General features: G+C 40.2%; 1 protein-coding gene and 1 pseudogene across 1 annotated transcript; both read right to left on the bottom strand.

Annotated features, from left to right (window-relative positions):
- Positions 1–3,002: 3,002 nt before the first annotated feature.
- On the bottom strand, positions 3,003–6,748 carry LOC138163941 (acyl-coenzyme A thioesterase 1-like; annotated as a pseudogene).
- Positions 6,749–16,479: 9,731 nt separating this feature from the next.
- On the bottom strand, positions 16,480–25,298 carry LOC138164382 (acyl-coenzyme A thioesterase 1-like). Its single transcript, XM_069092133.1, has 3 exons — positions 24,766–25,298; positions 18,613–18,815; positions 16,480–17,213 (listed from the first exon to the last, which is right to left on the bottom strand). Exons 1-3 carry the CDS (start codon positions 25,220–25,222, stop codon positions 16,608–16,610), a joined length of 1,266 nt encoding a protein of 421 aa, XP_068948234.1. The 5' UTR covers positions 25,223–25,298; the 3' UTR covers positions 16,480–16,607.
- Between the last annotated feature and the right edge of the window lie 722 nt (positions 25,299–26,020).

The following is a 26,020-nucleotide window of genomic DNA, read 5'->3' as shown; positions in this document are numbered from 1 at the left end:
TGGAAACTATCTCTGTTAAGCAAGGTCATTGGGAAAAGAATTTTTTTTTCAGTCATGTAGTTTTTAAATGAACCTAACTTGCTAAGAAGTTGCAAGGATTAAAAAGGATTTCTATAAATTGGCTTTTAGATTTCAGAAGGAAAGATGGTAAAAGCAATTCCTTACATTTGTGAGACCTGATAAATCTTTATTGCTTATTGCAGCTCCAAGAGAATAGAAATAATTATAACTGGCTCTAAGCTGTGATTGGTGAGGCTTGTTGTTTAAGGTAAAAGGCATTTGGAACCATAACTAAATTTTATTTTGAGTTTGAATTTGGGTATAGTTATCTGCATTAAATCAGTATCAGAGGGAAAATGCCACAAGCTACTCAGAGGAAATGTGATCCTGTACTGTGGACAGGTGGAAGTCTGCATTTGGTAAAGGCCGGAGGGACAATCTTAGCCTCCATCTGGGATGGGATCCCTCCTGGCTCAGTTTACCCATGGGGTTCCTTTGAAAAGGAATGTTCCCCACCTATTCCTGAGTCTAGCTTTGAGGTAGAATGGATACTGCATGGTTGGATATCTGTAACTAACCTGAATTTAAACAGAGTCCAGGATTTTATCCTGTCATATTTGGAATGTCACAGGTCCCTGCTTTTTCCTTCTATAGCAGGTTTCTATGATCAGAGCAAGTAGTCAGTAAAAGATGTGAGCTCTTTTGTGTTAGCGTACTGGAAAATCTAATATTATTTTCATCCAGAATTAGAACATGTGCAGAAAGTTATGCAAACTGCTTAAGATCATTTTTTAAAGTTTTCAACTTACTTTCTTCACAAAAGTTTAGTGATCATTTATGAATCTTGAAACTGTTTTAAAAGAAGGGAAAATACTTTTAGAAGAAATTTTAAATCTCTAATTTTTTAAAAAGGCCTACTAAAACATTCCTTTGCAAGATAAATTTATTGCTAAATTAATGTCATGAGTTGTAAAGCAGAAGAGATCTTACTGTTTTGATCTGAATTTGTAGTTATTCCATTATCTAAGCAAAAGTTAACATTTGTAACTGAATGTACATGTAAAAGATTCAATTTCTGAAGTATCTCTTTCTTCCAGAGTGAATATAATATGTATGTCTACTATCTAGCTGTGAGGTTCAAGTCAGGAACCTCTTTTGTTAAAGGCAGTAAAACATTATGTTAGTAAAAGAATAAAAACATATGAGGTATCTTGTTGTAGCAGCAAGCACCCCAAACGTCCCCAGGGTTTGCTGCCAACACAGGTTCTTGGATCTGCTTTGATAAAGGAAAGCAACTCAAAATGGGTTAACAAGCTTACTTTAATCAGTCAAACATATATCGTTTACCTTGTTCAGGGGAAAAAGGTCAGCACCCCGAACTTCAAAGTATACAGGCAGAATTATCAAGACAGAAACAGATCAAGTAGACATCTTTCCAAACTGTCCAGTCATTACATCCATACCAAATCACCATCTGGGTTTCAACATCTGGGTTTTTCAAAGCTGGGGGGCTCTGGACAACAACTTCCCAGAATCCATATCAAATCACAGAACACTTCTCAAAGTGAGCCCCAAAACAAAGCTACACATCAGGGCTTATATAGCCTTCTCCTGGCTCAGAGAATGTAACAACCTTATTGACTCACTGGCCAATCAAGAAGTATCTACTGAAAAACAAGCCTCCCACCCCAGGCTCCAGGTGCACTTTAGCCTAGGGGCAGGGAAGATCTTTAAATTTGCATTTCCATTACACTTGTCTACGGGAAAATATAAAGGACAGTGAAATAGTCTGAGTAATGGATTATACTAGCCCATATATATATATACTACCCCACTTCTGGTCAATTTTCTCTTACTCCTTTTTGACTCTTGTTTGTTTAATCTCTTTGCTTGATTTGTGTCTTTTAGGCTCAGCACCCTTCACTTGTAGATGATGTCTCAGGCTGAGTACCAACCACTCTCCAAGTCCATGACCCATCACCCTCTGGACCTGACATCGGCCAGGCTCTGGACACTGGCTACAGACCCCACCCCTTGAACAATGGTACCCTGAGAGGCAGGGACAGCTCTACGCCCCTTCCCAGCCAGAAGCAGATTGGGAAGCTGAGATCATCACCCTTGTCCCCAAATGAATTTGGGTATCATCTGTTTAAGGGGGGAATGATGGTGCTTGGGATCTATGTTTGTAAAATCTATTTGTAATACCAATTTGTAACATCAGTAATGATGGGGTTCTTGGGATCTATATTTGTAACATCATTCTGTAAAACTTTGTAGCATCAATTTGTAAAACCAGTCTGTAAAATCACGTGTCCCTTCCTCGGCCTCAAACTTTGCCCTTCCCCCTATCCACACTCTGCCTAGGCAACAACTTGTGACTCCTTTGTCCTTGCTTAATCTAGCCCTATTGTGGTTGCCTCATGTCTCCTCCTGTCTGGCACAAATCTCATCTCCAAGTTAAACTCCTCAAACTTTTATCTATGCACTGAAGTCACAAGTTCCTCTCAGTCAGCCCTAACTTTTATCTATGGTCACAAGTTAGCCTTGGTTCCCTTACATCCATCCGGTCAGCCCTGACAATGGCAGCCCTACCCTTTAAAAGTAAAAGCCTGTGCCCCCTTTCACTTGCAGGTCCCTTAAGGATCCTTGCCCGCTGTAAAGCGTATAATAAACTTTTTCAACTCTGACTCCAAGTAAGGCTGAGCTGAATTCTTTCCAGACTGAATTGCAGGTTCTGGTCTTAAGATAAGATCAGAGTCCCTGCTGAACCTATTGGGAGCCATCCCTCATCAAATGGATGTAAGAAAGCAGATGTCCACAGGAAGATGACAAGAAGATGATGTGATGATGTGCTGAACCAGAACACTTTATCAGATGATGTTTCAGCCCCCCCCCCCCCGACAGCTACATGAATCTCAAAGGGACAATTTCATTATTATTTTGCTTATTTCTATATTTATGAAGGGGACTGCCCCCATTGGTTTGTCAATGGTTCAATCAACATCTCACCCTTCCTAATTAAAGGGGATATGGGTAAGGGGTAGAATTCATAGGAGAAAGAGAGTGAGGAGTGTTAACTAGAAGTAAGAAAAGATGTGGAAACAATTTGAATTAAAAAAAGGAAGAATTTGTGAGAAACAAAAGAAGGAATTCTGTTTCCACAGTATTAAAACTTCTCCCAACTTTGAATGATAATAGAAAGTAAGTCAGTGGTGACTGGTTCTAATCAGAGCTGTGACCTAGCAGAACCAGGCTTCTAATCAGGTAAAAGGTCAGAGGCTCCTACACCAGCCTAACAAGCTGTTTGAGAGGGAACATATCAAGTAAGAGAACATTAAGTGGGTGGCTCAGGAGGTTGCATCTAGACAATGGAGAGCAAGAGGGCAAATTGGAATTGTCTAGGGAGGTGGTTGATTTCCTCAATAGCTAGAAACTTGAGGTCTCTGGATAGTAGGGAGGGGTTGTCCTTGTCTAATAGAAATTCTGAGAATCAAAGTTCTGAGCACAGTCAATTTATTAGGTAGGCTACCAATAACCAATGAATTAGGTCAATCTCCTCTCTCAATGACTAAAGACCTTGAGTGAGGACTGACAGGGTCTTTTATACTAATTAGCAAGTGGGAAGAGCAAAATATCCCCCAACATAGGTTTGTCTTCTTCTTATTGGCTAGTAATGACAGAATTGAGATTACATAATTTGGACCTCCCCTTCTGGAAGGCTTTTAACCACAGCCAAGACACGAGAGAATTTCACAAGGCAAAGGTTCTCAGGAGATAGGAGTTGCTATAATACTTTAAGGGCAGCTAGTTGGATCAGGGGATAGAGTGCTTGGCCTGGAGTCAGGAAGAGTCAGTTATCTTCCTCAGTTCAAATCTGGCATCAGACACTTATTGGCTGGGTTATAAAAGTACAGTTGAAGCTAGAGCTTTAGGCAAATTTTTCTGGGATGTGGGTGATGGGTGAAGTTTACAAGGAAAAGGATCCACAAAAGGGAATATTAAATCTAGCTTGAATACATCTCAGCAAAATAGAATTAAAAACAATTATAGGGGTGGGTAGGTGGGGCAGTGAATACAGCACTTGCCCTGGAGTCTGGAGGAGTTAAAATCCTACCTCAGACTTACTAGTCGTATGACTTTGGGCAAGTCACTTAACCCCAATTGCCCTGCCCTCCCAAAAAAAAACAATTATAAATTTTATAATTTATTAGAGGTCTTGGGATATAGAGATTGGCTGTTATATATTGGTATGGAATGGGTTTGTTGGTATGAGGTCCTGTAAATGGTAGAGTGAACTGAATTGGTGCAGAAAGGAACAGAGAAGCTTGGAGTCAGGGAACAAATACCAAGGCACCAAGGTGCTGACAAGGAGGGAAAAGAAATTATAGGGCATTCCCCTCCCACACTGATATTCCCTGTTCTTTGGCTTACAAGTAGGACAGTGTTGGGAAAGAATCCATTTGCCCACTTTCACCTACAGGTCAATGCATATAATAGAGCATGCTGGTCTGGTACCTCAGGTTTGAGATTGAAACAAAAATGAGATGCTCATAGGAAAACTGACAATCCATGGCAGGGGAAAGACATTCAGAACAGAAAAGGATCTTTGGTGAGGATACATCCTTAATTCAGATGGGCACAACTTCCCTGCCTTTGGTGGACTTCTCGCCCAACCTAATGAAGTGGCTGAACCTTCTCATGCCCTGCCTTTTTGTATTTTTTTGTATATCAGGACCATCTAGTACCAAATACACTTTGGTATCCTAGACCTTGGGATTAGATGCCATATTTTAGACCACTTCTATATACAGGTAACACTAAGGTTTTTGCTGTGGCCAGCACATCAAGGTTGATACTAGATCTTAGACCTATTTTTAAGATCTAATAACTTTATTAAGGCACAGAGAGAATCTTTCTAGGAAATTTATTTGCAACTTGTATTGGCTTAGGAGGTCCTTGCCATTTCTATGAATTTATAAAGTTTATATTATATGTAAGGAGAACACTCTCTCACTGTTCTTATCTTTCACAAAATTATTCTTTGGCAAGATGACTTACTTAAAAACAACAACAACAACATTGAGAGCTTTAACATTGTTGAAGTGATCAACTTTATCTTAATGATGAGAAAAATATCCTATTCCAATTGTTCTAAAAATAATCTCTTTAGTTGGTATCATCTTAACACAGCCTTAGTATTTGCCATTTTAAATTCTAAATGGTGTTACAATTTGGGGGGATTTGTTATCTGTTCATTTCCTAAATGTTTGTGGAAGAAGGCTTGGAGTTGTTTCCAAGCATCAACTTGGGCCTGACTTCTCCCCAGATCACACATGTGCCCACCAAACCATGAAAGGAAAACGGGCACACAGGGAAATAAGGGGGCTCAATATAGTGTCCTGTTGCAGGGTAACAAGATAATCTCAGGTTTCTTCTTCCCACGGGCTTGTAACAATGTGGCAGCTTCACTGGCATAGAATTCACTTTGCCAATTTTGGTCACCTAGACCAGCAAGAAACAAGAAGCAGCTCTCAGCCTTCTCAATTGGAATTAAGGTTTTTCTGTTGGGTTACTCCAAAGGATTGTTGAGAACATCAATGATGTTTATAAACCCTTCTGCCATCATCTTGAGCTGTTTCAGGTCACATTTCAAAGGGGGAATGATCACACCTTTATAGTGTAGCAGACATCCTATGTTTGCCAGGGAGCCATTGATGGTGCAAGGAGCTGTGATGTCCTTCAAAAGGGAGGCCATGGAGAGGCACAGATCACATCCTCTAGAAAATCCAAGCAGCCCAACTCCTGGACCCTTTACCTGAGGAAGTGAGAGAGTCAGAAAGGGAAGGAGAATAATGTTGTGACTAAGAAAAAGGGCAGGTAGGAGGTGCAGTAGAGAGAGTACCAGCCCTGGGGTCAGGAGGACCTCACTTCAAATCTGGCCTCAGATGCTTGACACTTACTAGCTGAGTGACCATGGGCAAGTCATTTAATCCTGAATGCCTCAAACTGATGGGTCATGTAATTTGGAGGAAGTGGACATTCTGCATACCTCAAGTCACTCCTCACTGATATTATTACTTGGGTCCTGGATCTGAAGAGATGTCTCCTTTAACTCACTCATTTTGTATTTTTCTCAGCTTTCTCTTTCCAAACAGGAGAAGGATTGGCCAGTGTTAAAATACCCTTTGCAAGTAGGGAAAATTTTCAAAGAAATACAGGCATCAAGGTGACAAAGTTGATAGAGTGCTTGACCTTAGTTCAAATCTGACCTCAAATGGTTACTAGCTATGTGACCCTGGACAAGTCACTTAAATTAACCCTGTTTGCCTCATTTTCCTCATCTGTAAAATGAACTGGACAAGGAAATAGCAAACCATTCCACTTCCCAATAAACACTTACCATAGGAGGGTTCATTCCTAGTACAATTTCTAAAAATGAAGACCAATCAGGGAAAGCATCTATCCCCAGAATCAAAGAAACCCAGAGAAGAGAGAAGTCACAAAATGAGAAGACAACCTGGGGGTGGTTTTTCAGGTACTGGACAGCCTCTTCAAAGAATTCCAGATGAAGTTCCTTCATGTCTTTGGGAAGGTCCTCAAAGGCATAGTATGCCAGGGCCAGCACAGCAAAGCCATGTCCAGCCAGCAGGCTGGCTCTATATTCAAACAGGCCTCCTCCAGCTCCAAAGATGTTAATGATCCCAGGGAAAGGCCCTGAACCTATAAGAAAGTCAAAGTCAAAAAGCATTCCCTTTAAAGTCTTCCCTCTGAATTCTAAGGATAGTCAAGTTGTTTGCTCTTAGGTAACATATTCTGAGACACCATAAGACTCCTCCTTCACTACTGCATGTACACTGGAAAGAATGTACCAGGTTACATCTGCACAGTGTAATTAAAAATAACTCAGTTAACTGGAAAATAAATAGCTAACATTTATATAGTGCTTACTATATGCCACACAGTGTTCTAAACATTTGATCCTCACAACAATCTTGTGAGAAAGGGGCTATTACTATCACCTTCATTTTACAGCTGAGGAAACTGAGGCATCAGATATTAAGTGACTTTCCTAGGGTCATATAATTAGTGTCTTGTGTCAATGAAATTTAACAAAAGGATAAGTTGAGGTGGGTCTCTAAGCTAGATAACATTTATTAGCATAGGCATGCTACCTGTCAATAAATGAGACTATGACTGGTCCTCCATTCATACCACAGACCTCTAAGAAAAGGACAGTTTATCTTATACATGTTTTGGGAAGTTATTGATCCTTCATTCTCTAAGAGGACCAATGACATCAGGAGGGTGATATTTTGACTTGTTTGTGAATTGCATTTAGGCAGAGCTAAGCAAAGCATTAGCCTCATTCTCTCCTTCAGAGTCTAGAAGTCCAGTGGCAAGACAAAAGTCAAGACTACTAGCAATGGTCAGGGATGCAGGCACAATGGTTGAGGTTGAAAGGAAGGGCACAGTCCTGAGATTAAAAAAAAAAACCCTTCTGCAAAGCTGCATGCCCTGGGGGCACAGCACTATTTGTCCAACCCCAGTTGTAGCTCTCCCACAAAGAGGTTTTAGAAGTATAGAAAAAAGAATAGAACAAGGTAGATGACATGGAATTAAGGGTATCATGACTGCTTACAGAGCTGAGATATAGGGGCCAACATGATTGGTTGGAATTTTGGTAATGGGGAGTAGCAATAACCCTCCTGCTTCTCTCATGAGTCTAAAAAGCACTCTTTGTTTGAGCCTAGGTGTGAGAAGGTGGCCCAGACTTTTAGACAGCAAACTAGACATCCTTGAAGGATAGGTTGGTGGAGTAAAGATATATAGCAGGCCCAAACTCCCTTGCTTTCTCACACATTCTTCAAGGTTAGCAGAATACCTTGAGCAAGAAAACTGGATTTTTTCACTCAAGCCACTATGGTGCAGCTGAACACTGGACTAATTTCAGAGACAAAGAACCATAACTGAAGCAGTTACAGGACAAAACCAATTACTTATAAATAAGATCAATAAGAAAGTGCTACAGGATTAATTCTTTTTTTTTATTTTTCAACAATCTAGTACAATTTTAGTTTCATCCTGTGGAGTTTTCATTTTTGATTCTTTGAAATATAATTCTGAAAAGACAGGTTTTTTTTAAAAGCCCATTGTCTTTTAAATGGAGCTACTAGACAATGCCTTTAAACCCAAATCACTCTGGCTTTCATTGAATGGCCAATATAATCCCTAACCCAAGCCTCTGTGGCTTATTGTTTAGGTTTTGCTTAGAATAAATAGTAATTGTTTCGTTTTTGGTGGTTTTTTTGAGGGGCAATTAGGGTTAAGTGACTTGCCCAAGGTCACACAGCTAGTTTTTGTGTTAAGTGTCTGAGGCTGAATTTGAACTCAGGTCCTCTTCACTGCAGGGACGGTGCTCTATTCACTGAGCCACCTAGCCTCGCTATAGTAATTGTTTTTGTTTGGGCCAGAAACTATGACAGTCTACCCTTCCTAGACTGACATCTTTGTAAGGATAAATTGGGCCATCTTTGTTACAACTTTAACCTAGCCCTTAGTCATTGAATGGTTATATCTATCTAATCTCCAATTAATTTTTAACCCTTTTTTTAAAATGTAATTAAAATTAATTTTTTTATCTGCGACTTAGACACCAAAAAGGGCATTTATATCAATAAACATATAGATACACACAAACACACACACACACATTTTACAGAGGCACACACATACATATTAGATCATATAAAAGAGGACCATATATGAAATCAGGAATTTCTATTTCATAAACAAGAGATAATAAATTCCACACATCACTCTCAAAACTCTCCTACTTAATTTCTGAACTTCTTCCTATACTCTTCTGAACTTAAAAAAAAAGTTTCAATGGCTCTTTTGGGCAAAGGCAGGAATCACTATTCTTATCATCTCTCTTCCTCCTGTCCCAAATTAAAAACTGAGACAGTGGGGAACACATCTCTGTAACAACATAAACATAGTTAAGCAAAATGAATCCATACAGTGTCTTGTGAAAATTTTTTATCTCTGCACCTTGAATAAATTACCTCTCTGACTCTCAGAAGGTTGGTGTCATGCATTAGGCTGAGATGTCACTGCATTCATCAGAGTCTCTAAGTCTTTCAAAGAAGTTTTTTTTCCCCTCTGTACAGTGGCGCTATAACCCCTTTATCTATATCTGTATATTTTTCAGGTACCTCTGTTGTGGGGAATAGCATGTTTTACCACCTCTTATTCCTCCTATACACACTAGTGTATTCTGTTTTTTATTCTCTTCCCATTCTCCTTTTGAAATCCTCAGAATAGAAAGAAGCTATTGCTAGCATCTCTGTTTTCCTAAAGTAATCCTCTGAATACATTTTGACTACATTAACATTATGAAGGGAAACTTGTCTCTTCTCTCCCATAAGGATGATACACTGTATCATACCATAACTGCTTCCAGTTATTAAAATAAATTTACTTTTCTAGATTTCCCTTGATTCTCGTTTTGTATTTCAAAGTTCTTACTCAGCTTTTGTCTTTTTCTTGAGAAATGCTTGAAAAATCTCTATTTAAAGGATCAGCTTTTTCCCTTGTTGCATTATCCTCAATTTGTCAGAGTTACTTTCGGTTTGAAACTAATATAATTTACCTTTTAATATATTGTATCTCGATGTCTCTCATTGACAGTATGTGTGATCCTGAGTGTGGTTCCTTGGTACTCGAATTGTTCCTGAATACTTGCAGTATTTTTCCTTTGATGTGAGAGCTCTGAATTTGTTCCTCATTTTGGAGTTTCTTATTCAAAATGTGTTTTCTTGACTTGATTCACTTTTTTCATCTCAGCATCACATAGAACTTTGTAAAAAAAATTTTTTTGACTAGTGGCCAGAGATATTTCAAACAAATATAAAAGGCAGAAAGAATATTCAATGCATCATTTATAGACCATAATGCAATACAAAGAGTAATTGGTTCAGAAACTACATACAAAATATACAGACCCAAATGGGGGTATGGGTGCATGTCTTGGACATACAAGTCATTTCATCTCTGGATCTCAGATTCTTCATCTGTAAAATGAGAGGACTGGATCACATGCTAAACAAATACTCTCTCCTTCCTAGATACTAGAAGTTCTCCAATAAGAACTGCTCAGATTTCTTTGGTCTGAACCCTCCTACAGAGAAGAGAAGCCACTTCCAATTCCATCTAATAAACACATAATAAAACAATAGCAATAAGCATTTATATAACACCTTCTCTCTACCAGGAATCGTGCTAAGGACTTTTAAAATAGCACTTACAAAATTACTTTACAATTATTTAATCTTATACCTGTATTTTTATAATCTTATATATATATATTAGTAATTTAAATGTTTATATATTGTTTTGTCACCAAAACAAATATTTCTACATCAATATTCCCACCTGCCTCGATTTGTCTCACTTTCCTGCTAAATAATTTATTATCTCAATTTTGTTTTCCATTCTCTGTTCTTAATTTGTCACTGAATAAAATGGAGAGTGGCTATGTTGGTACTTTGAACCTTTGGAAGTTGCCTTTGCTTGGCATTACATAAAACAATACCACTTGTAAAAACTACCCCTCCTTCCAAAATAACTATCAGAGGAACTGAAAGATTTGTTTCTACTGATAGAATAAAATTGGGAGCTAAAGTATGGGTAAAATGGAAGCCAGATGATATTCCAAAGGCTGTGGAGATTATAGCACATGGGAGGGATAACACTGTAACTATTGTTTATTCCGGAGAAAATGATTCCAAAATTGTATCCTTAATTCATATATTCTACCATGAGTGAGGCTACAATAGTCTGGTTATTGTCTCTGCTTCTTCTTGACTTTTTGTCTGTTCACCTTGTTTGATAGATTTGTTTCCGCAGGCGTGGTACCCTCCACCTGTAGATGCTTCATAGCTTAAGCTAGATTTCACCCCCTGTCTTCAATGGTGATGTGTCATCCCTGGACCTGGCATCAAGCACATTAAGAACAGACCCCTCAAATGGGGCCCCTTGGGACAGGAATAGCTCTATGTCAGATTTTAGCAGCAAGTAGCCATGGAAGAAGAGACCTTCGCCCCTTACCCCAAGATTCTGGGGCACCATTTGTTCAGAGGGGAAGATGGGGAGCTTGTTCTCAAGCCCCACCCTAAAATATTGTTTTCTGTGTTTATTGTGTGCTATCCTTGTTATACTGTTGTAAAATTCTGTTGACACCAGTTACTCTTAAAACTCCTATTAACCTATGTAATGAAGTGTATTGTTACTGTATTTTTGCCAAGTAAGGGACATGAAAGATGTTGGGGCCGAATGTAAGGGTTATGGGATTTGAAGATCTTCCATGCCCTGTTGGACTTGCTGATGTAGCAGGAAGGGGTAGGGCAAGAGGAAGCAGAAGCCAAAATAGCTTGCATGAGGTGACTGGTGACAGCAGAAGCAGCCATAGCAGATGAGGTGGAGGTGGAGATGAGAACACCTTTTTTTGAGCCAGCCAGAATTTCTGCTAAGGACTCCTGTTGAGGACTGCCAGGGACAGGTAATGGGGGGGGGGGGGGGGGGGAGGGCGAAGCTGCTAGGAGCACCCTTCCTAGATGCTGAGCAGTTGCCATGAGTGAGGAGAGGAGGATCTTTGCCTGAGGTAGCCTATTCTGTTTGAAGGCTTGAGAATGTGGGTGTTTATTTACTACATTAACTACATGTGCCAAGTTTATACCGTGTTTCCTCGATAATAAGACCTATCCCGAAAATAAGCCCTCCCCTTACTGTGTAAGATTCCTCTAAAATAAGCCCTCCCCTGAAAATAAGCCCTATTGAGATTGCTACTGGTACCCTCTGTATGCACCGTCCCCCCGTGAAACACACGCTGCGCTCCAAGCTGCATCCAATCAGAGCTACAGCAGTGAGCGCATCATCCTGTTCTTCCCCAGTGATTTGCTTATTGAATAAAGGTACATTTTTTTGTTCACATTTACCTGTTTATTAAAATTGCTGTCAATGTTCATTAAAATATAAGCCCTCCCCTGAAAATAAGCCCTCTGGTGTTTTTCTGTCCAAAAAAATTAATTGTCTTATTATCGGGGAAACACGGTAACTACTGTTATGGCTTTGACTCTCTGGTTTTGGGACTCAGTTTTCTAGTATTTGAATAAATGTTCTAGCTTTATTCCCCATGTAGAGAGCATGGTACATTTTGTGATTAATAACCATATCAGCATATTTATAGTTACCATAGGCATTGTGGATACTGCATTGTTGATATACCCAATTAATAGCTCCAGCAGCTGAGAAAATCCCAGTGATTTGCGACAAAGCTCTCCCTCTCTGGTAGCTGAGTTCTACTGTGTTAAAAAGCTCAAAAGTCAAGTAATTGAGTGGCAACATGAGCAAGCGAAAGAAGCAAGGTAAGCACAGCGGTCTGACTTTTTATTCCTTTTTTGAGGACAAAAAGGACCAGGGCATGCAACAGGAGGAAGACAGTGAAGCCAGAACTCCTGTACCAAAAGCTTCCAACAAAAGAATAAGCTGCTTACAGGCCATAGAGGAGCTAAAGAAGGATTTTGAAAACCAAATAAGAGTAGTAGAGGAAAAATTGGAAAGAGAAATGAGAATAATGCAAGAAAATCATGAAAAGAGAGTCAACAACCTGACTGAAGAAAATAACACCTTAAAAAATAGATTAACTCAAATGGCAAAAGAGGCTCAAAAAGCCAATGAGGAGAAGAATGCCTTAAAAATCCGAATTTGCCAGATGGAAAAAGAATCTCAAAAGCTCATTGAAGAGACTCATTCCTTCAGAATTAGATTGGAGCAAATGGAAGCTAGTGACTTTATGAGAAATCAAGATACTATTAAACAGATCCAAACAAATGAAAAAAAAATAGAAGGCAATGTGAAATATCTCATTGGGAAAACCACTGACCTGGAAAATAGATCCAGGAGAGATAATTTAAAAATTATTGAACTACCTGAAAGCCATCATCAAAAAAAGAACCTAAAAATGATCCTTCAAGAAATTCTCAAGAAAAATTTCCCTGATGTTTTAGAACCAGAGGGTAAAACAGAGGTTGAAAGAATCCACTGATCACCTCCTGAAAAAGATCCCAAAAAGAATACTCCTAGGAATATTATAGCCATGTTCCAGAGTTCCCAGATCAAGGAGAAAATATTACAAGAAGCCAGGAAGAAACAATTAGAATACTGTGGAAACATAATCAGGATAACACAGGATCTGGCAGCTTCTACACTGAGGGATCAAAGGGCTTGGAGTATAATATTCCAGAGGTCAAAGGAGCTGGGATTAAAACCAAGAATCACCTACCCAGCAAAACTGAGTATCATGTTTCAGGGGAAAATTCAATCAAATAGAGAGAAGACTTTCAAGAATTCTTGATGAAAAAACCAGAGTTGACATTCAGATACAAGAAAATTTGACATTCAGATACAAGAAGCAAGAGAAGCATGAAAAGGTAAACAGGGAAAAGAAATCATAAAGAACTCATCAAAGTTGAACAATTTACATTCCTACATGGAAAAACGATGATTATAACCTATGAAACTATTCTAGTTGAAGGGAATAGAAATGTATATGTATATATACACATATATGTAAATGTATATATACATACATATATATGTAAATGTATATGTATACACACATATATGTCTATAAGAGGGCATATGGGCATATGAATACATATGTGACTATGTGTATATATGTGCACAGGTATACATAAACAGAGGGCACAGGACCAATTGAATAGGAAGGGATGATACTTAAAAGGTGAAATTAAGAGATGAGAGAGAAATATATTGAGAGGAGATGAAGAAAGATAGAATGGGGTAAATTATCTCATATAGAAGAGGCAAGGGAAAACTTATAATGGAGGGGAAGAACAGGAAGGTAAAAGGGAATGGGTCAACCTTATTCTCATTGAATTGGGCTTAGGGAGGGAATGACATACACACTAAATAGGGTATCTCACTCTACAGGAGAGTAGGGGGGAAGGGGATAAGTGGGGGGTTGATGGAAGGGAGGGCAGGATGGGGGGAGGGAAGTTGGAAGCACCCACTTTTGAAAAGGGACAAGATCAAAGTAGAGAATTGAACTTGTGGGGGGTGGGATAAGAGGGAGGGAAGTATAGTCAGTCTTTCACAATATATCTGCTAATAAATGTTTTGCATAGCTGTACATGTACAACCTATATTGAATTGCTTATCTTCCCAGTAAAGATGGGTGACGAGGGAGGTAGGAAAAGAATCTGGAATTCAAAGGTTTAAAATAAAATGTTTAAAATATATGTATATTATTATTATTATCATTATTTTACATGTAACTGGGAAATAAGATATATAGGCACTGGGGCATAGAGATCCACCATGCCCTATTGGAAAGTCGGAGTGGGGATGGGGGAAGATATGGGAGAGAGCAGATTGTGGGAGGGGATCTTGAGTGGATAATCACTGTTTTGGGGTGGTGGGGAGGGGAAAAATGGGGAGAAAATTTGTAACTCTAAATCTCGTCGAAATGAATGATTTTAAAATTTTTTTTAAAAAGATAAAAGAAAGTAAAAAAAATAAACTATGCTTTTCCAATTATTTAGATCTGACTTTATTTGTATGAAAAGTGTTTTCTAATTATGTTTATATAGTTCCTGAGTTTGTTTTGGCAGGTAGATTCCTAAATATTTTATAATGTTTACAGTAACTTTAAATGGAATTTCTATTTCTTGCTGTTGAACTTTGTTATAAATATATAGGAATGCCGAGTATTTATGTGGGTTTATTTTATATCCTGCAACTCTGCCAAATTTATTATCTCAAGTAATTTTTTACTTCATTCTCTAAGTATATCATCATATCTGCAAAGAGTGATAACTTAGTCTCTTCTTTACCTAATCTAATTCCTTTGATTTCTCTTATTTCTACAGCTAACATTTCTAGTACCAATTTGAATTAGAGGGTGATAGTGGACATCCTTGTTTCATCCCTGATCTCATTGAAAATGCTTCTAAAGGGGCAGCTAGGTGATGCAGTGAATAGAGAGCATTGGCCCTGGAGTCAGGAAGACCTGAGGTCAAATCCAGTCTCAGACACTTGGAGGTCTAAAGACTCCTGAAAGGGGCTTAATACTAATGTGGCCATAGCAAAGAAGGGGGAAGGGTGAAAGAAAAACTCAAACCTGCCACTAGATTCCAGGACAAAGTCTGAGAAGTTTTTCACATCCCCCACTTACCAGCTCTTAGTTTTATTAATTAGTTCAATTGTTTTCTTATTTTCAGTTTTATTAATCTATCCTTTGGTTTTCAGTATTTCTAATTTAGTATTTAATTGGGGATTTACAATTTGTTCTTTTTCTAGCTTTTTTAGATGCATGCCAAATTTATTCATCTCCATTTTCTCTATTTTATTCATGTATGCATTCAGAGATATAAAACTTCCCCTAAGAACTGCTTTCACTGCATCCCACAAGTTTTGGTATACTGTCTCATTATGGTCAATTCTCTTGAATGCAGTTACTGATTGTTTCTATGATTTTATGATTTTGCTGCTCTCTGCAAATTCCCCTGATTGTGTGAAGGCATGCCTGGGGTTTCGGTGTCAGTGCTTACTGCCTCCACCCCACTGGGGTTCAGGATCTCTTGCTGTTAGGCTGAGATGGGACTTGATAGGAAGCCTCCCATCCTTCACTTTAGCCTAGGCACAGCCACAGCCTCATCTTTCCTCTAGGACTCCCAAGCCTGTTGCTGGCTCCACTATTTCAGGATTTTGCCATGGGGCAATATTCTCTGGGTTTTCAGGATCAGAGAGGGGGGACTAGCTAGAGTTTCCTCCTCCATCTTGATTCCAGGAAGTTCAGGTAGGTGGTTTTTAAACATCCAGGCTGTGGATTGATAGTCCCAGGAGTAGCTGTTGTCACTGGCACAGGCCCTGGGCTTGTCTCTTACTCAGCTCCAGCAGATCCCCTGTCCTACTGTGAGAGGTCTGGGAATTGCCCCTGTGGTGGGTGAATCAGCTCACCTAGGCTAGCTCTATCTCTGTGCTGGTGCAACCCCTGCACTTCTGATAACTTTTTTTAAGACACAGAGAGAATATTTCTAGGAAATTTATAGGCAACTTGTATAGGCCTAGGAGGGCCCTGTCAATTCTATGGGTTTATGGAGTTTATATCCTATGTAATGAAAGTACTCTCTTACTGTTCTTATCTTTCACAAAATTATTCTCTTGTGGTTTTGTTTTATTTCTGCTTTTTGGAGGGCAATTGGGGTTAAGTGACTCACCCAAGGTCACATGGCTAGTTTTGGTGTTAATTATCTGAGGCCTGATTTGAACTCAGGTCCTCCTAACTCCAGGGCCGTTGCTCTATTCACTGTGCCACCTAACTGCCCCATCAAAATTATTCTCTTATTCCTTGGCAAAACTGCTTACTTAAAAAAAAAAACACTCAAAGTTTTAAAATTATTATTACTTTCAACTTTATCTTAATGGTGAGAAAAACATCTTATTCCAATTATTCTTAAAGTAAGCTAATTAGTACCATCTCAACACACCCTTAGTATCTATCATTTTAAATTTTAAATGGTGAGTTACAATTTGGGGGAATGTATTATCTGATTATTTCCTAAATGTTTGTGGAAGAAGGCTTGGAGTTGTTTCCAAGCATCAATTTGGGCCATGGAGTGGGCCCTGACTTCTCCTCCCCAGATCACATGTTTGCCCACCCCACTGTGAAAGGAACCTGGACACAAAGGGAAATATGGGGGCTCAATGTAGTGTCCTGTTGCAGGGTAGCACATAATCTCAGGTTTCTTCTTCCCATGGGCTTGTAGCAATTTGGCAGCTTCATTGGCAAAGAATTCACTTTTCCAATTGTGGTCATCCAGACCAACAAGAAACAAGAAGCAGCTCTCAGCCTTCTCAATGGGAATTAAGCTTTTTAGGTTGGATTCCTCCAAAGGATTGTTCAGAGTATCAATGATGTCTGCAAATCCGTCTTCAGTCATCTTGATAAATTTTAGGTCACGTTTCAATGGGGGAACGGTCATACCCTTATAGTGTAGCAGACACTGTACATTTGACAGGCAGCCATTGATGGTGCAGGTGGCTGTGATACCCTTCAAACGTGAGGCCATGGAGAGGCACAGATCACCTCCTTTAGAAAATCCAAGCGACCCAACTCCTGGACCCTTTACCTGAGAAAGTCAGAGAGTCAGAGAGGGAATGAGAAGAATGTTGTGACTAAGAAAACGGGGCAGGTAGGAGATGCAGTGGAGAGAGCACCAGCCCTGGAGTCAGGAGGACCTGAGTTCAAATTTGGCTTTAGAAACTTGACAGCTAGGTGACCGTGGGCAAGGCATTTAACCCTGAATACCTCAAAAAAAACTCACCCCAAATTTTAAAATAGCTTTACTTTAGCCCTAGGAGACATTTTTGGACCTTACTGAATTTTGAGAAACTCCAGCGCATATCAACAAGACTTATAAAGTTAGCATATTCGTTATAGCCATATATTAAAAATATTATGATATCCATTTTTCAGATAGGAAACTGAGGACCAAATAATTGTTTACAGTCACAGTGAACTAAAATTCAAAAAGGTAGGTGGTACAACAGATAAAGCACTAGATCTCCTGCAGTCAGGAAGACTTGAATTCAAATCCTACCTCGGGGACTTTCAAGCCATGTGACCCTGAACAAGTCACTTAACCTGTTTGCCTCAGTATTCTTAATTGTAAATTAGGGATAATAAGAGCACCTACCTACCTCAAAGGATTGTTGTGGATCAAATCAGACAATATTTACGAAGCACTCAGTTTGGTACCTAGTACAGAGTAAGCACTTAATAAATTCTTCCTTCCTTCCTTCCTTCCTTCTGGCCCAAGGCAATACCCATACCTATGACAGAGAGCTGATTATGTATTTTAATTGAGGCCTTTTGGAGAAAACTCTCCCCTATAAAATGACTGTACTAAGGAGACTAAAAAGCTGGTGGATGATGAAATTTGGAGCAGGTGGACAGTCTGCATACCTCAAGTCACTCCACTCATGTTTGTCCCTGGATCCTGGATCCGAAGAGATGTCTACCCTAACTCATTCATTTTACAAATAAGGAAACTATAGCCCAGAGAGGGTAAAAGCCTGTGTCTTCCAAAGGTCACACAGATAATCATTACCAGAGGTGATCTGAATTTGTCTCAGTTTTTCTCTTTCTAAACAAGAGAGGGATTGGCCACTTCCCCTTTGGAAGTAGGGAAAAATTTCAAAGCAATACAGGTATCTAGGTGGCAAAGTTGATAGAGTGCCTGGTCTAGAGTCAGGAAGACTTCTCTTCCTGAGTTCAAATCTGACCTCAAAATCTTACTAGCTGTGTGACCTTGGACAACTCACTTAATCCTGTTTGCCTCTGTTTCCTCATCTGTAAAATGAACTGGAGAAGGAAATGGCAAACCACTCCACTTCCCAATAAACACTTACCATAGGAGGGTTCATTCCTGGTACAATTTCTAAAAATGAAGACCAATCAGGGAAAGCATCTACCCCCAAAATCAAAGAAACCCAGAGAAGAGAGAAGTCACAAAATGAGAAAACAACCTGGGGGTGGTTTTTCAGGTACTGGACAGCCTCTTCAAAGTATTCCAGATGAAGTTCCTTCATGTCTTTGGGGAGGTCCTCAAAGGCATAGTATGCCAGGGCCAGCACAGCAAAGCCATGTCCAGCCAGCAGGCTGGCTCTATATTCAAACAGGCCACCTCCAATTCCAAAGATGTCGATGATCCCAGGGAAAGGCCCTGAACCTATAAGAAAGTCAAAGTCATAAAGCATTCCCTTTAAAGTCTTCCCTCTGAATTCTAAGGATAGTCAAGTTGTTTGCTCTTAGATAACACATTCTGAGACACCACAAGACTCCTTGTTCACTACTGCACGTGCACTGGAAAGAATGTACAAGGTTACATCTGCACAGTGTAATTAAAAATAACTCAGTTAACTGGAAAATAAATAGCTAACATTTATATAGTGCTTACTATATGCCACACAATATTCTATGCATTTGATCCTCACAACAATCCTGTGATATATGTGCTATTACTGTCACCTTCATTTTACAGTTGGGGAAATTGAAGAATCGGCCATTAAGTGGCTTGCCTAGGGTCTTATAACTAGTGTCTTGTTTCATCTGAAAGTTAACAAAAGGGTAAACTGAGGCAGATCTCTGAGCAAGATACCATTTATTAGCAAAGTCATGCTACCTGTCAATAAATGAGTTAATGGCTAGTCCTCCATTAACGCCACAGACCTCAAACAAAAAGACCTAAAAAAAAATGGGGTGGCAAGGTGACCCAGTGAATAGGGCACTGGTCCTGGAGTCAGGAGGACCTGAGTTCAAATCCGACCTCAGACACTTAACACTTACTAGCTGTGTGACCTTGGGCAAGTCACAACCCCAATTGCCCTCCAAAAAGCAAAAAAAAAACAAAAAAAAATATGTTAAACTTATAGAAGTTTGGGGGAGTTTCTTTGTCCTTCATTCTCCAAGCAGACCAATGATGTCAGGAGGGTGATATTTTGACTTGCTTGTGAATTGGATTTAAGTGAGGAAGAGCTAAGCAAAGTTATCACCCTCACTCCCTCCAGAGTCATAGAAGTCCAGTGGCAAAAGAAAAGTCAACACTACTAACAATGGTCAGGGATGCATGTGCAATGGTTGAGGTTGGAAGGAAGGGCACTCTCTTGGGGTAAAAGCACACCTTCTCCAAGGCTGCATGCCCTGGAGGCATAGCACTATTTATCCAACCCCAATTGCAGCTCTACCACAAAGAGGTTTTGGAAGTATAGAACAAATAACAGGACAAGGAAGCTGACTTGGAATTAAGGACATCTTGATTGCTTACAGAGCATGACTGCATAAGGGACCAACATGATTGGTTGGAATTTTGGTAATGGGGACTAGCAATAACCCCCCTGCTTCTCTCATGAGTCTAAGAAGCACTCTGTGTGTTTGAGTCGAGGTGTGAGATAGAGGCCAAGACTTTTAGAGTGCATGATATATATCCTTGAAGAATAGGTTGATGCAGCAAAGATATTTATCAGGCCCAAACTCCCTTGCTTTCTCACACATTCCCCAAAGTTAGCAGAATTCCTTGAACAAGAAAGCTAGATTTTTTTTAACTTAAGCCATTATGGTCCAGCTGAGCTCTGAACTAAGTTTAGAAACAAAGAACCATAACTTAAGCATTTATTTACAGGACAAAAGCAATTATAGGGAAAAATCAATAACTTGTAAATAGGGTCAAGAAGAAAGTATTATGGGATCAATTATTTTTCATTTTTAAAAAATGTTTCAAAAATCTAGAACAATTTACTTTTTGTCCTGTGCAGCTTTCATTTTTGATTTCTTGAAATATAGTGCCGAAAAGACCGATTTAAAAAAAAAAAAAACCCATTGTCTTTTAAATAGAGCTACTAGACAATGCCTGTAAGCCAAAATCACTCTGGCTTTCTTTGAATGGCCAATAATAGACCCAACTTAAGCCTGTATGGTTCATTTTTTAGAACTTTATGGCTTAGAATAGATAGCAATTATTTTCTGTTGGGGCCAGAAAGTGTGAGAGTCTACCCCTCCTAGACTGACATCTTTGTAAGGATAAATTGGGCCACCTTTTGTCTCAACTCTGACCTAGCCCTTCATCATTGCATGGGTGTAGCCTCAAAGAAAATGAGACCTAGGAAAGATCTTCAGTCATTGACAGTCACTTTGATTTTGTCTTCTCACTGGATTTTAATGACTTTGGAGAAGACAATGAGCCAGAAGACTTTGCTCAGCTCTGCCTCACTTAAATCCAATTCAAGTGCTAGTCAAGACATCAACTTCATGATGTCATTGGTCCCCTTCCAGAACTGGATCGATTTTAATCTTCTCTGGCTGAGGCCACATCTGAACTCAGGTCTTCCTGACTACAGGTGCAGTGCTCTCTTCACTGCAATCCCCAGCTGCCACCACCATGCCTGGCCTTTCCGATGTCTGGATTTCCGTGGCTATACTGCCTAGACTTGGGAAATCCTCTTCTCTCCTCAGCTGATACAAGATTGGAATTTTCAAGAGGGGCTTTTTCTAGGAAATTAAAGGAAAAACAAAACAAAGAAAGAAAAAAGCACTGACCAAAATTGATTTAGAGTGAAGATTTCTTAACTGATATTGAACCACAGACTGACTGGTTTGGTTAACACACAACTTACTAGCGATATGTTCCCAGAACCTAATGGAAAGGCTGGGTAGAGTACTAAAAGGAATGCTGGCCTTGGGGATGGCTAGGTGGCACAGTGAATAGAGCACAGGCCCTGGAGTCAGGAGGACCTGAACCTGAGTTCAAATCCAACCTCAGACATTTAACACTTACTAGCCATGTGACTTTGGGCAAGTCACTTAACCCCAATTGCTCCTCCAAAAAAAAGGCAAAAAAAAAAAAAAAGAATGCTGGCCTTGGTGTTAGAAGACCTATTTTTAACCCAGGCTCTAACACTTATAAGTGATGCTAAACAGAGCCTTAAAGTTCATTTCTTCCATTCCCTTTTTTGACAGGTGGGGAAATTGAGATTCACTGAGAGTAAGTCCCATACTCAGTCTTTCGGATGATTCTCAGATCTGTATTTCCAACCCTAGTCTTTCTCCTCAGCTCCCACCTCACCAACATGAAGTTGGAAGCCCTATAGGTATGTTAAATACAGTGTTTCCAAAGAGAACTCATGACCTTTCATCCAGATTATGGCTTCTAACTGTAGAGTTAAACTCTCTTCCTGAGTCAAAGAAAATGGCAGCAATTGGACAACATTCCTAATTATTTGTGATGACCCAAAACAGTCATAAAGACGAAATATATATTTCCAAACATTTTCATCAAAAAAAGAGAAAGAATGGGGAGGCTAGGTGGTGCAGTGAATAGAGCACTGGCCCTGGAGTCAAGAGGACCTCAGTTCAAATCCAACCTCAGACACTTAACACTTACTAGCCATGCGACCTTGGGCAAGTCACTTAACCCCAATGCCCTGATATCCCCCCCTCCAAAAAGCAGAGAGAGAGAGAGAGAGAGAGAGAGAGAGAGAGAATAGATTAATAAATTGGACCTTGGACCTGCAACTTTAAAAAACAAGCAATAGACAAAAAGAAATTGACCTGCCAAAACAAACCCAGTACCTATATGAACACAACTACAAAACACTTCTCACACAAATAAAGTCAGATTTAACTAATTGGAAAAACATCAATTGCTCATGACTGGGTTGAGCTAATATAATAAAAATGACAATTTTACCTAAATTAAATTACATATTTAGTGCCATACCAATCAATCTACCAAAAAATTACTTTGTAGATCTAGAAAAAATAGTAGCAAAATTCATTTGGAAGAGCAAAAGGTCCAGAATATCAAGGCAATTAATGGAAAGAGATGCTAGGGAAGGTAGCCCAGTCATACCAGATTTCAATATGTAATACAAAGCAGCAGTCATCAAAAGTACTTGGTACTGGCTGAGGAATAGAGTAGTGGACAAATGGAATAGACCGGGTACAGGAGACCCAGTAGCCAATGAATATAGTAATCTCCTGTTTGATCAACCCAAAGACCCCAGTTTTGGGGATAAGAATGCACTATTTTGACAAAAACTGCTGGGAAAACTGGAACATAGTATGACAGAAATTGGGCATAGACCAATATCTAACACTGTACACCAAAATAAAGTCAAAATGGGCTCATGATTTAAGTATTTAAGTATTAAAGGCTGATACTTTAAACAATCTGGGAGAGCAAGGAATAGTTTACCTGTCAGATCTATGGAGAGGGAAAGACTTTATGACAAAACAAGAATTAGAGAACATTATAAAATGCAAAATGGACAATTTTGATTACATTAAATTGAAATGCTTCCGTACAAATAAAGGCAATGTCACCAAGATTAAGAGGGAAGTGGAAAATTGGGAAAGAATCTTTACAACCAATGTCTCTGATAAAGGCCTCATTTCTAAAATATACAAAGAATTGAGTCCTATCTGTAAGAATACAAGCCACACCCCAATTGTTAAATGGTCAAAGGATATGAACAGGCAGTTCGCAGAAGATGAAATTAAAGATATCTATAAGCATATGAAAAAATGTTCTAAATCACTATTGATTGGAGAAATGCAAACCAAAACAACTCTTAGGTACCACATCTCACTAGTCAGATCGGCTAAAATGACAAAACAGGAAAATGATAAATGCTAGAGAGGATGTGGAAAAATTGGAACACTAATACATTGTTGGTGGAGTTGTGAACTAATCCAACCATTCTGAAGACCAATCTGGAACTATGCCCAAAGGACTATAAAGTGCAAATCCTTTGACCCAGCAATACCACCTCTAGGGTTATATCCCAAAGACATCAGAGAAGTGGGAGGAGCACCCATATATACAAAAATATTTATGGTGGCTCTTTTTGTGGTGGCAAAGAATTGGAAATCAAGGTGATACCCATCAATCGGGAATGGCTGAAGAAGTTGTGGTATATGAATGTAATGGAATACTACTGTGCTATAAGAAATGAGGAGCAGATGGACTTCACAATAACCTGGAGAGACTTATATAAACTGATGTTGAGCAAGAAGAGCAGAAACAGGAGAAATCTCTACACAATCACAGACACAATGTATGTGTGACAACCAACGTTGATAGATTGGGTCCCTCTCAGCAATTTAAGGTTATAAGACAATTCCAAAAGACTCATGACTGAAAGAGATACCCACACCCAGAGAAGGAGATGCAGAGTCTGAATGCAGAGTGAAACAAACTACTTGCTCTCTTTCATTTTCTTGTTTTTTTTGTGTTTACTCTTTCCCATGGATCATTCCATCAGTTATAATCCTTCTGTACAACCTGACTAATGGTTAATGTGAAGATATTTGTAGATCCTATATTCGAGTGCATGCTGCCATGATTGGGGCAGGGGGGGAGAAAAAATGAAACTCAAGGAACTGTGGAACTGAATGTTGTAAAATAAAAGTAAATAAAGAAAGAAAAAATAAAAGGAAAATAATACAATCACAACATCCACAGATAGTTTAACAGTTTGCCCATTTATTCCTGTAATTCCTTTTTATGACCCCACTTTTTTGTTTTGTTTTGCTAAACTTACTTAATATTTCAAGTAGCAATGATCTTGTCTTTGGGGGGAGGGGAGGCCCTCCACTGACATAAAGCACAATCTCTGTATAACTGATGATCTTCAAATGGCTAAAAATTGGTCAGGACCTTACCTAGGCTGGGATTTAGAGGAGAGAGACATGTAGTGTCTGAAGATGCCTTACCATTTTGGGCTTACCCCAAATAGTTTAACCTTCCATGAATAGCTAAGAGGAAGAGCGAATCACAAATGTTTGTTTTGGGGAACTGACATTTGTAGGGATCTAGTGGCGGATTCCTGGACTTGAACCTGGGACTTCAGACTTCAGAGGATTTAGAATTGGAAGGACCTTAGACTGATTTTCAAGTCAACTCTTTAGTGCTTCCCTCTCAAACCCCTGAGAAGATGTCCATCCATCCCTCTGACATTTCAAGAGTCTTTTAATAATGCAGGGGTATCCTGGAAACCTCAAAATGCCAGAACATCCTGCTGTGGGAGATGGAAAGAAAGAGGGGTGGTCGGTGATTAGATGAGGGCTCAAAGAAGAAAAGCAGAGTGGGGAGGGAGAGGGATGTACAGTGGAGGGACACTCACCAGGAGGCAGGAAGAGGGTGCCCCGCACGCTGCCCTCCCGCACCCGGATCCTCTTCACCCCTGGCCGCAGGAAGCTCCGCTCGTGGACCACCTGTGCCAGCAGCTTGGTGGACTGAGGGTCGTGACCTTCATACACCTCCACGTTCACGACGAAAGGGGTCTGCACGTCCCGCTTGACCAGCCGCCAGTAGGGCTTGTCTGGCTTCATGCTCCAAAAGAGCCCCATGGGCTCCACGCCGCTGTAGCTGCCCCCCAGAGCTGGTGCCCGCGCCAGGTCCAGCTGCCCTCCCGCGTCCGCCTGGTAGCGGGCCGAGGCCCGGAAGAGCGCCCCTTTCTCATCGCGGAGGGAGGCGCGCAGGGTGACCCGCTGGGCCGGGACCAGACCGTGCACCGCGATCGCCACGGGCTCGTCCCACAGGCTGCGGGGCCCGGGAGTCAGGTCCACAGTCACGGCCATTGAAACTGACCCTAGGAGTTCTCCTAGGCAGTAAAAGGGGCGGTCCTCTGGGTCCCTCCCTCGGGAGGGCGGAATCCAATGGCTGTGTAGAAGCTCCTGGGGAGGCGGGGAACCTGGAATGTGTCTAGTTCAAAGTGCGTGTCTAGTTCAAAGTTCTTCCCTCCTTTCCGTGGTTCTGTAGTTTTCGGGGAAAGTCCTAGAATTACGAGGGCTTGGGAAAGAAAGTTTTCTTGTAAAAATGGGATTTCAGCCAGGGAAGTCAGCAGGAGGTGAGGAGGGAGAGCATGCCAAACGTGGGAGACAGCCAGAGAAAACGTCAGGAGCAGGGAGGAATGGAGGGCTTTGTTAAAGGAATAGCAGAATCCAGTGTCACTTGCTCAGAAGATGGGAAGAGGTTAGATCCTAAAGGGCTTTGAATGCCAAGCTGAGCATTCTGTATTTGATCCTGGAGGCAATAAGGAGACTCTGGAGTATATTGAGAAGGGAGTGAGTGTGTGACACGATCTGATCTGCACTTTAGGAAAAATCACTTTGGTGGCTGAATGGAGAATGCATCGGATGGAGAGAGACTTAAGGCAAACTGACCCATTAGCTGGTTATTGCATGAGTCCAGGCATGAGGTCCTGAGGGCCTGCCCTAAAGTGATGGCAGTTGTCAGAGGAAAGAAGGGAGTGCATTTGAGGTGTGTTGCAAAAATGAAATCAATAGGCCTTGGCAACAGCTTGGGAGTAGGGGGGTAAATCTAGGGGGAAGAAGAATGATGGTGTTGCCCTCTACAGAAACAGAGAAGGAAAGAGC

Source organism: Petaurus breviceps, unplaced genomic scaffold, assembly GCF_028583685.1.
Source record: "Petaurus breviceps papuanus isolate PSGF00001 unplaced genomic scaffold, PetGlider_PUasm1.0 189, whole genome shotgun sequence".
In the NCBI taxonomy this organism is placed as follows: domain Eukaryota; kingdom Metazoa; phylum Chordata; class Mammalia; order Diprotodontia; family Petauridae; genus Petaurus; species Petaurus breviceps.
Note: the sequence above shows the minus strand (reverse complement) of the source record. Positions and strands in the feature narration are given on the sequence as shown.

Excerpts from the sequence above, each read along its gene's own strand:
- LOC138164382 (XM_069092133.1), bottom strand. The coding sequence starts at position 25,222 with ATGGCCGTGACTGTGGACCTGACTCCCGGGCCCCGCAGCCTGTGGGAC. Across the intron at positions 18,816-24,765 it reads CACCCTCTTCCTGCCTCCTG|GTTCAGGGCCTTTCCCTGGG; the intron begins GTGAGTGTCCCT and ends ACTTTCTTATAG. Across the intron at positions 17,214-18,612 it reads ACCTGAAAAACCACCCCCAG|GTAAAGGGTCCAGGAGTTGG; the intron begins GTTGTTTTCTCA and ends TGACTTTCTCAG.